Genomic DNA, 15832 nt, shown 5'->3' on the forward strand with positions numbered 1-15832 from the left:
CAGACCTCTCAGCAGAATCCAAGCTCCAGGTCTCTCTGCTCTGCTCTGGGTATCCAGACTCTTCAAAAGGATCCTGCCCAAGGCAATGCGGCCAGATTTTCTCCCTCCCACCCTGTAGGTGTGTCTACTTCCCCTAATTATGAGTGTCCTCTTCCTTCTGCCTCTCTTCTTCCCCCCTCTCTCCCCTTCCTTCCCTCATCTTGTCCTCTCCTCCCTTTCCCTGCCTTCTCTTTCTTCTCTGTCCTCTCTCCTCTTGATTCTCCTATTTCCTCTTTCCTCTTCCTCCAACGTTTCCTGGAATCTCCTTTTCCCCTCCCTCTTCCCTCTGTCTTATCTCTGTCCATCTCTCTGTCTGTCTCTGTCTCTGCCTCTGCCTCTGTCTCTGTCCCTGCCTCTGTCTGTGTCTCTCTCTGTCTCTGTCCCTGTCTCTGTCTCTGTTTCTCTCTCTCTCTCTCTCTCTCTCTCACACACACACACACACACCCTAGTCTCCCATCCCTCCCACGTGCCACTCAAATGTGAGTGTATTTCAGGAGCAAGATGGTGAGACCCTGAGGGAGGCTGTAGGTGAAGACCTAGGAGGCCACATTTCCTTCTTTCCAGGGATGCTGAGGGCACCAAGGCTGCCCTGCTCTCATTTCAAACAGATGCCCAATAGTCTCCAGTCAGCATCCTGAACACAGAAGGTGAGAAGTGGTGAAGCCTCCCTTTGGCTCAATTTAGACCATGAAGCTGTCCGGCTGCACCAACCCCATATGGTGGAAGGAGCTACTGCGGCCCAGGGGGAAATGGGGGGATGAGGTGAGCTCTTGGGATCAGCCACTCTAACCTCTAGACCTACAGGGTTTGACAGCTGGAAGGACTTTCAGTGTTCTGAATCCGCAACATAACCCACAAAGGTCACACAGCCTTGGTGGGGAGTAAGGGAGACCCACTGGCCAGGCTACAAAGAGGGAAGTGGGGAGATTTATTGCCTACTGGAATAGACTGGAGGTCGGGCTGAACCCTGCATGCAGGTGGGTTAAGCAGTACCACATACACACCGGGGTTAGGGAGCTGCTCCCAATACAGTTGGACCCTCAGAGCCAAAGGGCCTGATTTCCCCCTCCCTACCCCTACATACAAGAAACCAAGCATCCACATGCCAACCCTACACCTTCTTATGCCGCACCCCACCCAGTAGTCCTGTTGGCTGGGGTTCAAGCCCAATCTTCCCCTCCGGCAGCCGCATTCCTGGCACCTTGGCCAGCACTGCGCCCCACACCCCACCCCTTTTTCCAGTCACCAGGTATACATGTCCAACCACCTCAGGTTTTCAGGGAATTGTTAGACATTGGTTCCCTAGAGGCAGACCTTGCTTTCTTCCAGGTCCTCCCAAACCCCCCCCCGCCCCGATCTCAATACGAGGGTATCCAGCTCCTTCTGGCCACATGTCTGCTGGGTCCTGGCCTTGAAGTCCTGAAAAGAATCCACACGACCTCTCTGGAGCCAAAGTCCACTTTGGTCCCACCAGCAGCCTCTGGGGCTAGGGGGCCCATCCACCACTCCCTGCCCTTGGAGGCCAGGGAACAAGGATAATGTGAGGACCAAGCCTCCCAGACCTTCCACTCTGGTGACTCCAAACACACTGGGGACACTCCAGTACCTTTCCTGAGCCATCCTCTAGGCCATAGGGAAAAGGATGCCACCTGTCTGAGTCTTTTCTCTCCTCTTGAGTGGGACAGGTAGTGGGCCATAGAGAGGCACCCTGGAACCGCTCAGAACCCAGAGCGGTAGGAAGTCCCCATCCATGGAGCCATGCCCACTTACCTGGCAGTACCAATGTTTCTGTACTGGCACAGAAGCAAGTGCTTGAAGGTCTTCTTGAAGGTGGCATTGCAGAGGGCGTAGCAAGCAGGATTGATGGTGCTGTTGACATAGCAGAGCCAGTAGCCAATGGACCACACAGTGTCAGGGACACAGCTCTGGCAGAAGGTGTTGACCAGCACCATGACATTGTAGGGCGTCCAGGTGACAATGAAGGCCAGCAAGATGGCGAAGATGGTCCGCGTCACCTTCCTCTCCCGTGCCGCCATCTGCCGCTTCTTCCTCACCTGATTGCGGGCAATGCTGGCAAACTTGCGGGCCACGTTGGCGGCCGGGCGCAAGCTGGCAGGCGTGGCAGGGACGATCTCGATGGCCGTCACGCACTCGTTCCCCGTCTGCTTTGTTACGATCTGTATCTTGGACCACTTGGAGGCCGGATTGAGCGCTCGTGGGCGTGGGGGCAGCGGAGTGGACGGGCTGCAGCCAGTCTCAGCTGTGGACCCCTCAGTCAGGGGCCTCTCCCTGGTGTTCTGGGTGACGCTGGCCGAGCTGGAGTCATTGGACATGTCTTTCTCCTCTGCTGGCCGTGGCGGGAGCAGGACTGGCGGAGGAGCCTCCTCGAGCCTTCCATTACGGATCTCCTCCTTCCCGGGCTCCAGCGGCTTCTGGCTCGGGTTCTTGCCACTCTGCTTCATGAGGGGGCTCCTGAGGAATGAGAGGTTCTTGGCCTTCTTCTCCTTGGGCCCCTCGGGACGGTGCTTGTGGACCCGGCTTCGACTAGCCAGGGAGATGTGGATGTAGAGCACGGTCATGATGACCACAGGCAGGTAGAAAGCCGCGATGGCTGTGCCAAAGGTGACTGCCGGGTTGGACAGGAACTGGATGAAGCATTGGTTGTCCGGCACCGTCCGTTCCCCTACCACAAACTGCCAGAAGAGGATGGCTGGAGCCCAGAGTACGAAGGACAGCACCCAGGCAGCGGCAATCATGAGGCCCGCCATCTTGGTGGTACGCCGCGCTGGGTAGGTGAGCGGCTTGGTCACACAGAAGTAGCGGTCGAAGCTGATGATGAGGAGGTTCATCACAGATGCGTTGCTGACCACGTAATCCAGCGCCAGCCACAAGTCGCAGAGTACGGCCCCCAGAGGCCAGTAACCCTTGATGATGTACACAGTGTAGAGATTCATGGAGAAGGCCCCGATGATGAGGTCGGCGCAAGCCAGGCTGAACAGGAAGTAATTGTTGACCGTCTGCAGCTGCCGGTTGACCTTGATGGAGAGCATGACAAGGATGTTGCCCACAACGGTCACCAGGCTCAGGGAGCCAGTCACGGTGGCAATGAACACCATCTCCACCGTCTCGTATCGGTTGGGAGCCGAGGGCATCGCCTGCACAGACTGATCAGACTGGTTGCCGTAGCTGCCATTGACTGGAGTGAAGTTTGCCATCTTAGCTGAATGGCTAGGGCCGGGCACCGGAGATGGGGATCACAGATGGACTCTGAGGAGACAGAGAAAGGGGGTTGGAGAAGGAGGAGTGGATTGGGGGGGGCAGCAAGCTCCAGAACCTCCCCAAACTTCCTCCCAGCAACACCCCCCCACACTCGGCCCTCGTCTGGCCCCTCAGCCCTTCTTGAGTTCTGCACTGACATTTTTATGTGTTTTCAGAAATAACAGGAGGATATTTTATTGGCATCTAGAGAATTCCTAGGTGAGAAAACTCTCACTACCAATCTAAGTGGATACTTTGCCTTATTATTGCTAATAATAACAACAATAATTAATAATAATGATAGTCTTAATAGGTCACACTTAAACAGAACTTTACAGAAGTGATTTCATTTGAGCCTCGAAACAACGCAGTGATGTAGTAGCTATTATTAGCTCTGTTTTAGAGATAAGGAAACTGAAGCCCAGATCAGTGAAGAGATTGCTCTGTGGCCCTGTCACACAGAGGCTGGGGTGGGATTTAAACTCATAACTATAAACTATACACACACGCACACACACACACACACACACACATATATATATATGTATGTATATAGTTACACACACCAAACTATATATAGTTATATGTATATAAACTATATATGAAGGTCTTCTACCCACTACTCTATAACATAAACAGCTCTGTCCATAACATCCCCATGACCTAAATGGTTCAAACGTGATTGTCTCCATTTTACAGAAGAGCCAACAGAGCAGTGAAGAGGTTGGTCCAGTTAGGGTCAAGCCTGGGACCCAAACCCACACTTGGGTTTCCTTGTCTGTACAATGAGGAGGTCGCCATGTTGTCTCTAGACCCAAGGATCCCTATGACTGCTTTGGACCAGAGACAGGAGCCTACATTTAGAATTAACTCAGCTTTCATTTACTGCTTCCTACCTGGATGACCCTGGCCAACTCACTTCCTCCTCTCCGGGCCTCAGTTTCTTCCTCTGTGTCAGACAAGGGATCTATATGATCCCTAAAGTACCTTCCGGCTCTACGTCCCCTTGATTAGAGGATAGGGCAGATAAAAGAACAGCCAGCCTGGTTCCTAGATTCATGAGCTGGCAGAGATGGAAGGAATCTCCCAGATCATCAGTTCCTCAAGGCGTCGCTTCCAGAAGGGGCATGTCTAGGGGACCTGCCATGTCTCTACTTTCCTGCCGTCCCCCATTCCTGTGATGCCCTTCTTTGGCCACCATCCCCTCTCTATGTTGTCTCTCTTAGGTGGTAAGATCCGAGAAGGTGTCACTTTGGACTTTGGACTCCCAGGCACACAGTCTGATGCACAGTAGGTGCTTTGAATAAATGCTTTTTCACTCATTCATTCAACCCTAAAGTCAGTCAGTCAGTCAGACAACAAACACTTACTGTGCACTGGGCCCTGTGCTCAGCTCTGCACAAACAAGGACAAAAGCAAGAGTGCCTGTCCTCAAAGAGCTTCCATTCTAAAGGGGATGCTGAAATCTAGAGAACTAGGTCTACGTAAGCTAGAGACACAGGAGACAGAAGGCAATCTCAGAGAGGAAGGGACTGGCAGTGAAGGATCAAGGAGGCTCCGTTGCAGAAGGAGGCGTTTGAGCAGGATCTTGAAGGAAGCCAGAGGTGAAGGAGGAGATGTTCAGTAGGGAAATGTGGTGTCATTTAAGAGGAAAGAAAGGGGACAAACCTTTAGGGGAAGGGAATCATAATTAAGTGCCTTCTGTGTGGTAGGCACTTAACAATATTATCTCATTTGACCTCACAACAACCCTCAGAAGGAGATGCTATTATGCTATCATAATAGCATACATAATATGCTATTATTTATTTATAGGTGAGGAAACTCAGGTAGACAGAGGTTAAAGTGACTTGCCTAGGGTCACCTCGCAGGTAAATGTCTGAGGTTGGATTTGAACTCACATCTTCCTAACTCCAGGATTAGTGCTCTACCCTCTTTGCCTTCTAGCTGCCTCTATATTGGCAAATGGGCCAATATGGTGTCTGGAGGGGAGTAAAGTACAAGACTGGAAAGGTAGTCATAAATGCCACAGGTTTTCTATGTGCTCTGGGAGGTCGTCAGAACCCACTGGATTTCACAGAGTAGCAGTTCAGCACCCTCTTTGGCAACTGAGCGGAGGCAGGTGGGTAGAGACACGAGGTAGGGAAGCGTGTTGGATGGCTCTCGCCAGGGTCCAGGCAAGGGGTGAGAAGAGCATGACCCAGACAGCAGCCATGAGAGAAATGGGAACGTAGGTGTGTCAATCTTGGGCCATGGATCTGACAGGAGGTGGAGGGGGATGCCAAGGTTCGGGGGCTGGAGGGCCTGGAAGGAGGGTGGTGACTTTCAGGGCGCTGGGGACAGTGGGGAGAGGGGAAGGATACTTGAATGTGGGACACCCAGTGTGGATGTCTACAAGGCATTGGGCGCTTTGGAAGAGTCTAGGGGTGAGTACTCCGAGCTGGTGATGACAGAAGCGACGGGAGCTAATGGTTCTCCAAGGCAGAACAGAGGGAGAATGGAATGTGCCTGGGGTCGTGCCCGATGAGCCGGCAGAACATGGAGCTCTCAGCCTTTGTGACCAAGACCCACAGCGAGCAACCACAGGATGGGGGGGGGGCTGGAGCAACTTCAGAGGTCACGAGTTCAACATCTCCATTTTACAAGTGAAGAGACTGAGGCCCAAAGTCCCAAGCACTAAAATCCAGAGGGCAGCCAACAGTTCATTTCTCTTTGAGAAAATCCCTTCCCTATTCTAAGCCTCAGTCGCCTCTATAAATTGGGTGGGTATTTGAATTAAAAGGTATTTAAGGTGCCTTTCAGTCTTCAGAGGGAACTTTATCCCCAGTTCAGGATAGAGACGAGCGACCAGTGGAAATGTCCTGACCCTTGCCCCAGTGGGCACTGGCCCGAGAAGGGCGGGCTGGCAAGAGAGGGAGGCAGGTGGGAACGGCCTCGAGTGTCAGACCAGAGCCCAGACGGACTGCCGATGCAGAGACTCCTTCCCCGCTTGTCAATTCCAGGCCAGGCTCTCCCCTCCAGCTCCTCGCCTGAGCCATCTGTGAGCTTGCCTAGGGGTCACCGGCTCCCTGGGAGCTGCTGACAGCCCACTCCCCCGTCCCTCCTGCTGCAGCAGGCGTGTTTACAGCTTGGACTCAAATGTAAAAATCGGCAAGTTTCCTTTTCCTACCATGGCACCCTCCCACGGCAGCCCCAGCAACTCCTCCCGTCTCACATACGCAGCCACCAGCAGGCCTACAGCTGGCACACGTGCGCACGCGCAAGGGCAGACACACCTCGACATTCACACCCTCAGCCGTGGGCACTGTCACACTCACACAAACACACACATACAAACCCTCAAACAACTATACTCACACAGTCACTCAAACACACATACACAAATACACAGTCACACACATTCACACACTCACACTCAAAGGCTGGAGCAGCAGCAGCAGAAGCACTATATGCTTGTAAACATCCCTGCAGGAGCCTCTGCTTAAGGCATATACTCATGCAAAAGAGGACACCAGGGTTTAGGGCCTCCTCAGGCAAAGCCTTGCCCACAAGCATCTGCAGACAGGTGGAGGGAAGGTCTGGAAGTCAGGAGGTCTGGGAACTAGTCCTAGGTCTGCCATGAGCTCGCAACTCACCTCTGTGTCTGCAGGCCTCAATTTTCCTCATCTGTAAAATGAAGGTATTAGAATCTTCTTGCTCTACTCTGACATTCTCTGTTCTAAGGCCCCTACCAACCTTGATATTCTAGGTTCTAAGACCTTCTCAGTCCTGACATTCCATGTCACAAGACCCCTCCCAGCTCTGACATTCCCTGTTCCAAGGCCTCATTCCAACCCTGATATTCTAGGTTCTAAGCCCCTCCCAGTCCTGACATTCCGTGTCACAAGACCCATTCTTTGACATTCTCTGTCTTAAAGTCCTTCCCAGCTCTGACATTGTAGGTTCCAGGGTGCTCCCAGCTCTAATGTTTTATGCTTTAAGGTTCCTTCTCATGGAACTCCCATCTGATAGACTATTTGAGGAGACAAGAGCTTTGTCCTGAGGCCCCACCTCCTTCCAACCCTGGTGTGTGTGTGTTGGGGGGGGAGGGTTGGCTGGGTACAGGGGCTGTGCTTCCTCTGGGACTTGCTACTCTTAGTGGGTAAGTGTCCCACCCCCTCCTCCAGCCTCAGAGCGTAGAGCACAGTCCGGGTGGTGGTCAGCACCACGGACACAGGTTTAATGCAAGGCTCTGTGCTAAGGGTCCATAAGATGTCACCTAGTTTGGGAATCTTCTAAATGTGGGTCTGAATTTCTCCTAAGGGATGGAGGGAGAGTAGCAAGGGGACCCCAAACCTGGAGGAAGAGAGGTCAAAACATGGGAGAAGGAGGAAGAAGATGAGAGCAGGAAGGGAGTTGTGCCTAGGAGGTGCTGGAAGCTCAGGGATGGGCACAAGTCAACTGTTCTTAGCTTTTAACCCCCAGGCTCCCTGTCACAACTCCAGGGGCCTCTCTGCGCCTTCCCACCCTGCTTTTCTTTCACACTAAGCACGGATTCCTGTCAAGCAATAGCTCCTGCTCAGATCAAATGCCAGTAGAAATGAGGGTCACCAAGAAGCTTCTGGGCAGGGGATGAGGTAGGGGGACTGGGGTCAAGAAGAACCACCTTCCCTTTGCCTATCTGGGCCTTGGCTTCCTCTAGCCCCCATCATTTCTCACCCCTTGGAAGGTGCTTAGGGCTAAAGGTAGCACTCATCTGTGCTCAGTGGGTAATCATGCCATTCCTGCCTTCTCTTTGGGCCTCAGTTTCCTCATTTGTAAAATTAAGAAGTTGGATTAGATGAGATTTAACCCTCCCCCAACGCTGACATTCTAGGTTCTAAGGTTCCCCCATCTCTGATATTCTGGCTCCTAAGGTCCCTCTCATCTCTGACATTCTAGGTTCTAAGGTCCCCTACCACAGCTCTGACATTCAAGATTCTAAGGTCTCCCCCTCCAATTCTGACATTCTAGGTTCTAAGGTCCTTCCCATCTCTGACATTCTAGGTCCTAAGGTCCCCGCTTACAGCTCTGACATTCAAGATTCTAAGGTCCCCCCCCCACAGCTCTGACATTCTAGGTTCTCAGGTTTTAGGGGTCCAGCTGGGAAATGACTCAGGACTAATTCTGGACCCCAAGCAGGCACTAAACCTTGCCGGGTTCTGTCTGTACTGTGGATCCCACAGTGGAGGCCAGTGCTATCCTCCACCTGTTTTGCTAACAGTGCATTCTAGACTCGAGGCCATGTCTCTGTCCAACCTTCTCTGTTCCCAGGATGGCTGATGCGGAGTCTCCTGACCTCCTTCCCCAAATATCTCTACTTCCTTCTTCCCCTGCAACAAGATGTCGGCTTCCTGGAGTCCTGCCGGCTGGGGAACAGCCCGAACCTTGGACTAGGGACCTTGGGAAAAGAACATGAGTCCTGGCTTTGGATTCTGATGCCCTCTCAGACACTCACTACCTGTGCCTTGGTTTCCTCATCTAAAAAGTGGAGGTCTTCATGCTCATAGTACTTACCTCATGGTGTTGTTATGAGGTGAAATGAGTTGATATTTGTTAAAAAATGCTATGCAGAAGGCAGTGGGGGTGGGGAGAGTGGAGAAAGGACTGGTCTCAGCTCAGGAAGACCTGGGTTCAAACCTTGCCTTTAATACCTCCTGGCTCTGTGACCCTGGGCAAACCACTTCCATCTCTCAGCACCCAAGCCTCTTAAAAAAGTCCTAAATTGAAGATCAGCTGCTCACCTGCACTAGCAGAGGGAAGTTCCTCACCAGGGACCCTCTAAATCAATCAAAATCACTCCAGGAAAAAATTCTTTGCAAACCTCACAGCATTGTGTAAATGTCAATCTAACATCCTCATTTTACAAATGAGGGAAATACAGCATAAAGTGGGGAGCAGGAGACTTATTCAAGGTCATTCAGAGCCAGGATTGAACCCAAGCTTCCTGACTTTCACTCTAGCCCTATCCCTTCTAAGGAAGTCAGGGGTTCCCTCTCCCTGCTCTGGAGAGGAGCTATTAGGGATTCCCCAACTCCTGACCCAAGGGGCCAGGCCTTCCTTTGGACATTCTCTCCAATTTACCCGGTTTCTGTCTTGTCTAATAGGTAAGCAGACAGTTGTCTGGGGGCTGTGAGCTCCTAGAGGCCAGGCCGTTTCTACCTTTCTTTGTAGCCCCAGTGATTAGCACGGTCCGGTGCCTGGCACACAGAAAGCTCTGGATGAATGTTTACTGTTGTCGTTGCAGCTGAGGAAACTGAGGCCAGACGGAAGTGATTTGCTCAAGGTCACAAAGTTGGTACAGGACAAAGTCCAAGTAAGAAATCAGGTTTTTGGATTCCACGCCTTCCTGTTCATGCTATGAGAGGCCACTTCCTCCGATGATACCTCCAGAGTGTGTATGTGTGTGTGTGTTGGGGAGAGGGGCAGAGGAAGGGTTTTGTGAAGCTGGGCACTGGACATGGTCCTGGATGGAAGGGATCCCTGTGGTGGCCCAATCACGGGCCTGTGAAGAGGCAGGCATGGTGGGGAAATGGGATCCTGCTTTTTCCCCCTTTGAGCCTCCAGAGCCTTAGAGGCAGGTGCCTCCAGACAGGGAGGAGCTGTGCGGGGAGGGGAGTCCCATCCGTTGTGGGGCCCCTGCTGGGGAGAGGGCTGGGGCTCGTGCTTGCTTGCAGCAAGGAGCCGTCACCCTAGGGAGAAGAATGGATACAGTATCCTCCCTGATGCCCCAACCCCCCCCCACCTCCACCCTTGCACTCCAGCTCCCAAAGCTATTGTCCATCTCCCACACAGCCCTGATCTGGCTAGGCAGGTAGGCAGGGCCTGCGCACTGAAGAGATTGCAATCACCACTAGATGGTGCTGTTGACCCTACCAGAAGCTTAGCAGAATCGTACCTTCTGATGGGGCCAGAGCTTTGGGAAAGGGAAAAAGAAATGATGGAGGAGACGGGAGAGGGGAGGTGGTGAAGAGAGGACCAGAGGAAGGTCCTTGTCTCACTTTGCAAGTTTGGTCTAGAGAGTCATGCCTTGCTAGGGAGAGGGAGGATGCTGAGGATGATTTCCCAGACTGGGCTTAGGGGTTTCTCAGCCATGCTCCGAGTCCTGGAAGATCAGGGCTGACCAGAGATGGGGGGAGAAAGTTAGGGATGTCGGATTTTAGCCATCTGCCCTTCCAGAACCTGGGGAGGCTGACGGCGAAGGTGGAGGGGTGATCGAAGAGGTGCCTGGGTGGAAACAGGAACGGAAGGGAGGGAGCTGATTGCAATCAGCAAGCATACTTTTTGTCTAGGGCCTCTCCCACATTCACACACTGAGTGTGTGCGTGTATGGATGGACCCAGTGCATGCATGTAAATGGGCATATGTAGATGGGCACGCGGCCAATGCTGTATAGATTTGTACAGTCGCAGGGCCTTAAAATGTCAGGTTTTGGAGGAGGAGGAGGACAGCAAATAAAAACTGAGCAGAAAAAAAAAGAAGAGGTGCTGGCTACCCGCTGGGACATGACTTTTCAGTCCTCAGTCCCAGACCCCTTCTCCAGGGGGAACAAGGAGTGGGGCAAGATGGAGATGCTGAGGGATCCAGAGAGCCTGCAAGGGAAAGGGGCAGAGACTTCATCTGGTGAGTCTGGGAAGTCCTTCCCACCTTTTCCAGGGGTAGGTGTGCAATATCAAATTCTCTCACTCCTATCCCAAGTCATATACTAGAAAAAGAAATTCCAGTTTCAAATCTCTCCTGCTACATTAAGGTGAGGGAGCTGGGGGTGGGGGTCGGGAAGATTCTAATCTAATGCCAGCTTCCTTCTCCCCTTGGGCCAAAGGAAGTCCTTTTATAGGGGCCAGAAGGCTTGTCCATCCAATTTCTGTTCTGCATGCCCAGCTGCCCCCGATGCATGGCTGTGCTCAAGCCCTCCCCATCCATCAGGACATGGGAGCTCTGACCTGGGGATGCTGGATCACTCGAAATTTGATACTTCTTTGTAAGAGTCAGAGGTAAAAGGGAGATGAGGCCACAGCCTTGGGGAAGGGGCTGACGTTCTTCCTTCAGGACTAGGGAAAGCTTAGAATCTTAAGGAGCTGTCACAAGCAGCCCGGCACCTAATTAGGAGCCTGAATCTGGAGAGCTCCGATGGGGAACAGTGGATCAGCCCTATGAATCATTGGTTCACAGAAGGCATTTGGGGCTTGCCTGTCGGGAACTCGGGAAGACAGGTTGCAGGAAGAGTTGTAGGCCCCACAGGGTCAGGGCCAGAGCCGAGGGCAGAGATGGTGCTGCCGCTGCAGCCAGATGTTGCCTAGGAGGGGCTGCCCGGGTTGGATTTTGTGGTTGGCCCAGAGCTTTGGAAGAAGCTGGCAGGAGGTGAGCTCCAGAACTCGCCCTAGAGACTGTGTTTTTGTGTCCAAGTGCCTAGTTGCATGCAGTGGGAATATGCAATCCCTAAGACTGTTTCCTGGAAGGCTGGGTGAGGGAACGCTCCCTGAGCCCTGGGCTCTTTAGCGACAGGTGCGTCCCCGGCTGCAGGTAGCACGCTCCGGGGTCGGTCTCCACCCGGGTCTACCTCCGGTCCTCAGAGATAGCAAGGGGAGCTCAGCCCTGGGAGCGGTCTGGGGGTGCCGTGTTGCCCCCCTGCTCAGCAATCACTGCCGCCTGAGGTCACCCATGGTGATGACGCCATGAACTCGATTTTGGTGACTGGTTTCTCCCGGGGACTGGAGATGCATGGATACTACAGTTTTGCCCTGTGAGGTCCCAGTCCCCACTAGCTCTCTCCCTCCCCAGGATTGGGGGTTGTGGGAGGAGGCCCTAAGGTGGTTGAAAAGATCCACTGGAGTCCTTTCTCCCTTCAGAAATAGCCTTGGGAGGGGGGGTCCTTGAAGAGAGCTAGAGAAGGGAATGTGGAATCCCGAGGGTGCGGCCCAGGTTATACCACACATAAAAAACCCGGGGGATAGATGGGTGGGAGCTCTCGGACACCCACGAGGCCGCAGCTCAGGGAGGAAGGCTCAGGCACGGGGCTTGCTTGAATGGGGTGCACAGAGCGGGAGGAATGGTTCCCGATTGGACTTGTCGCTGCTTCTGGGGATCCTGAATCAGGAGGGAAGCTTTCCCGGGTAGGAGGAATAGGAGTGGCGCTGCCAGAGGCTGTGGCGGAACCGCAGAGAGTGGAAGCCCCCCCACCCCCACCTCCCCAAGACCGGGGGCCCGGAGCCAGGGGCCCCAGGGCCATTTCGGAGCTCAAAGCCCAGGGTAAGTTGGGAGGCGGGCGCCCGCCTGTCCAAGGCCGCTCCTAGGCTGTGTGCTCCCCGACGCCCATCCACCCATCGGCTCATCCCGGCGACCCGAAGCACCCCTCCTCTCTCTGGGGGCCTCTGGCTCCTGACCCCCCCTTCCTCTGACCCCAGGGCGTCCCTGCAGGGCTCCAGACTCCCTCCTAGGTTCCATCAGTGCGTTGGTCTGCTAGTCCAGCCCCGGGCGGGCGCGTCACGCGCCCTCTCCGACCGCACTTACCCTGTTGGGCTGCGCTGCTCCGGGCTGCCCCGAGGCTCCTTCAGCGGCCCTGGCGGGACAGACTGGACAGGATGGGATGGACGGGACGGGTGTGAACTGGACAGCAGAGCGGGGAGGGGCAGGCGAGGGGTGTCGGGCCGGACCCAGGCAGAATGCCACTGGCCAGGTGGCCGCCGCGGGGGCCGTGCCGGGGCCGAGACGGGCGGGGGGCAGTGCGGCTCGGGGTGCGGAGGGGACTGCCCCTGCACGGTCCGCGGCTCCCGGCGGCTGTGTCTCCGAGTCTCTCTCACCCTCGCACTTTTCCCCGAGCCTCGTGATGTCACGGAGAGGCAGCCAATCACCGCGGGGCAGCCCCACGGGCTGCCGGCCCCACTCGCCTCTCCTCCCTGCACCCCCCCTCCGCGCCGCGCGCTCCCCTCCGCGGGGCTGCGCTCAGCTCTTCGCGCTAACCAGGCCAACCCGAGGGGTGCCCGCGGGAGCCCGGCCGCTGGCCCTCTGGGCTACAGCTGCAACCTCTGGAACGTCCCGGGCGCGAGGCGCGGTCCTCCCGGGGGTCCTAGTGCGTGTGTTTGGGGGAGAGGGTCCTCGTTGTCGTGGTGACACGGCCCCCAGGAAAGGTTACGAGGTTCCTGCCCGGAGCTAACCCCCGGTGCTCTGTGCCCAGTCCCCAAAGTCCGAGCACACCTCCGGGCTCAGCCCGAGACCACCGACGCCGCTTCCTTTCCTCTGTCCGGGGGTCGCCATGAGATGCGTCGCTAGGGAATCGCCGCACCTGCGGCTCAGACCAGGCGGACGGGTCCCCGAAGTCACCGGACTTCAGGTCCTCAGACTTAATTTGTGACCTGAGAACTGCTTCGGAGGTCCTGCTATTCTGGGCAGGGCAGTTCGTGGAAGGCGGGGGTGGGGGCGGCTAGGGGGTGGGGAGACATTCAAAGGACGAGCGGGGTCCATGGAGAACTAGGAGCCCCTGTCGGCCCCGTCCACCCTTCACACGCCCATTCCTTTCCTCTGACTTTGGAGGTCTGGACCCGGGTTGGGCACAGACTCCTCTCATAAGGTCATCCTTCAGATCTCTCCGAAACGAGCGCACCTCACTGTGGACGGATGACACTGTAGGTAACGGGTGGGAGTCAGTGGGTGGGGCAGGTTTGCTCGCGGTCGCTGGGGTTGGAGTCAAGTGCACTGGCTGCCAGCTTCCGGTCCGTGGGGATTCTTGGCAGCGTGGAGGCCACGCTGCTAAGCCTGGGGTACCTTAATGAGACCTGGCTAGGGGCGGGTGCACGGGCGGCTGAGGCTCTCCTCCGAGCTCTTCAGGCACTTCGAATTCCACCGCCCCAGCTGCTCAGTCTGCCCTCAGCTTTTGCCAGTGGCCCCAGAGTGTGAAGTGGGGAAGGGTCATGCGCATGGATTCTCCTCTTTGCAGCAGGGACTGTCACCACATGCATCCCCTTCCCCCAGCCTTGCAGATATGCCTCGAATAGGCCCTCCCGGGATGCTATAAAAGGGTTTGTTCTTTCTAAGGCACAACACCCTAATCCCCGCCCAGCCCCCGCCCTCGAGGATCTATGAATTCTCGGTTCCAGCCTTCTACCCCCTAACCTGCCAGGCCCTTTCCCTATCCAGACGGGCTGCCAGGGGACCGGGACCTAGGGGGATGCCGAGAGACGGAAGAAGCCAGAGCGACAGGTAAGGGTGGTAGGCGGGGCAGGGGGAAGGGAGTTTCTTGGCAGCCAGGGGCCTGCCTCTGCGCACTCCCCAAGGTAACGGGAGTCAACTGCTTTCCAGTAGTTGATGGGATGGGGGTCTGATAAGCCGAAAGGCATTTTAGAGGCCTCTGGAGAAGCCCCCGGGCAAGAGACTGGATTGCCCAAGCGAACACCTCGTCCTTTGGACATTGCTCATTAGCACCTCGTTCCTGGGCAGTGGGCTGGCGAAAGCTTTTGGTATCGTGGCCAAAGCTTGACGACTGCCCTCCCAACTTGTGCCCCTTTGCACCCTGCCACAAGTTGCAGGACCCAAAAAACACACAAAAATCACAGTGTGGGATTTCCCAAAATTAAAAATATATGCGTTAATAAAAATTTATATGAAGACTCTCCCTATTAGGCTCACCTTGCACATTAGGGCTTATTCTGCCCCTACTGAAACGAAGGAGAGAGGGGGAAAAGTCTGTTTCAAGGCAGGTTCTGAGCACTTGAAGTAGAGGGCACTCCCCAGAGCGGGCAGTGAGCTCTTGGGGCTTTCTGGTGGAGGGCACCAGACTTTCGGAGAGGTGGGTGACAGATCTGTGGAGGAGCTGAGTCCTAACTACTTAACTCCCCCCAAGTACCAGCGGTCTGAGAAAGGTCTTCAGAATCCCAGGCAAGGCAGAGAAGTTCTGATACTCTACTATCCTTGTATCTCACAGGCCAGGGAGCACCAGCCTCTAGTCCATGCGGCTGGGCCGTCACCCGACTAGACCAGAAGATGGAAGGCCAGGGTCAGGACAGCCACTCCTAGGGCAAAGAAGAGGTCAGCACCCAACCCTGGCCGCTTTTTGGAAAGGCTGCTCCAATCCAGGGCTCTGTTCTTACCCAACCTCTCCTGTATGTCCTAGTTTAATGACTTTTTGTGTTTAAGTATTGTAAAATACAGGTCTCACACACACCGTTTGGAATGGCAGAAGGGAGGATGAAATAAAGCAAAGACTAGGCAGAGAATGCCTTTTCCTTCACTACAAACTCATTCTTGGAGCTTCAGCTCGGACTCCATCTCCTTTTGGAAGCCTCCACGTGTACTACTACGAAACTCTATTTCCTTGGGACTACAAAACTCAAGGCCCTGCCATGTTTGTGTTCAATAAATATTTCCCAGATTCTCTAATTTTGTCTTCTTGGCTAGATTATAAGCTCCTCATGGGCACAATGGTGTGCATACAAGTGACACCAGGGAGAACAAGAGATAATGTATAATTCCCCTCACCTACATCCTTGTAGGAGGGCCCACGCTAATGCACTCTCTTGTCTCA

The 15832-nt window shown here is 54.6% G+C and overlaps 1 protein-coding gene and 1 long non-coding RNA gene across 2 annotated transcripts; one reads left to right on the forward strand and one right to left on the reverse strand.

Annotated features, from left to right (window-relative positions):
* Positions 1-1184: 1184 nt before the first annotated feature.
* Positions 1185-13734, reverse strand: CHRM4 (cholinergic receptor muscarinic 4). The gene is made up of 2 exons (XM_021009802.2): positions 12826-13734; positions 1185-3306 (listed from the first exon to the last, which is right to left on the reverse strand). The coding sequence occupies exon 2, from the start codon at positions 3252-3254 to the stop codon at positions 1806-1808; it is 1449 nt and encodes a 482-aa protein (XP_020865461.1). The 5' UTR covers positions 3255-3306; positions 12826-13734; the 3' UTR covers positions 1185-1805.
* A 57-nt stretch (positions 13735-13791) lies between these two features.
* Positions 13792-15488, forward strand: LOC144455503 (uncharacterized). Its single transcript, XR_013484222.1, has 3 exons — positions 13792-13937; positions 14347-14511; positions 15233-15488. It is a non-coding gene; the product is annotated as an uncharacterized LOC144455503 (long non-coding RNA).
* The last annotated feature ends 344 nt before the right edge of the window (positions 15489-15832 follow it).

The sequence above is a fragment of the Phascolarctos cinereus genome, unplaced genomic scaffold (genome assembly GCF_003287225.1).
Source record: "Phascolarctos cinereus isolate Bilbo 61053 unplaced genomic scaffold, phaCin_HiC Scaffold_9;HRSCAF=440, whole genome shotgun sequence".
Classification (NCBI taxonomy): domain Eukaryota; kingdom Metazoa; phylum Chordata; class Mammalia; order Diprotodontia; family Phascolarctidae; genus Phascolarctos; species Phascolarctos cinereus.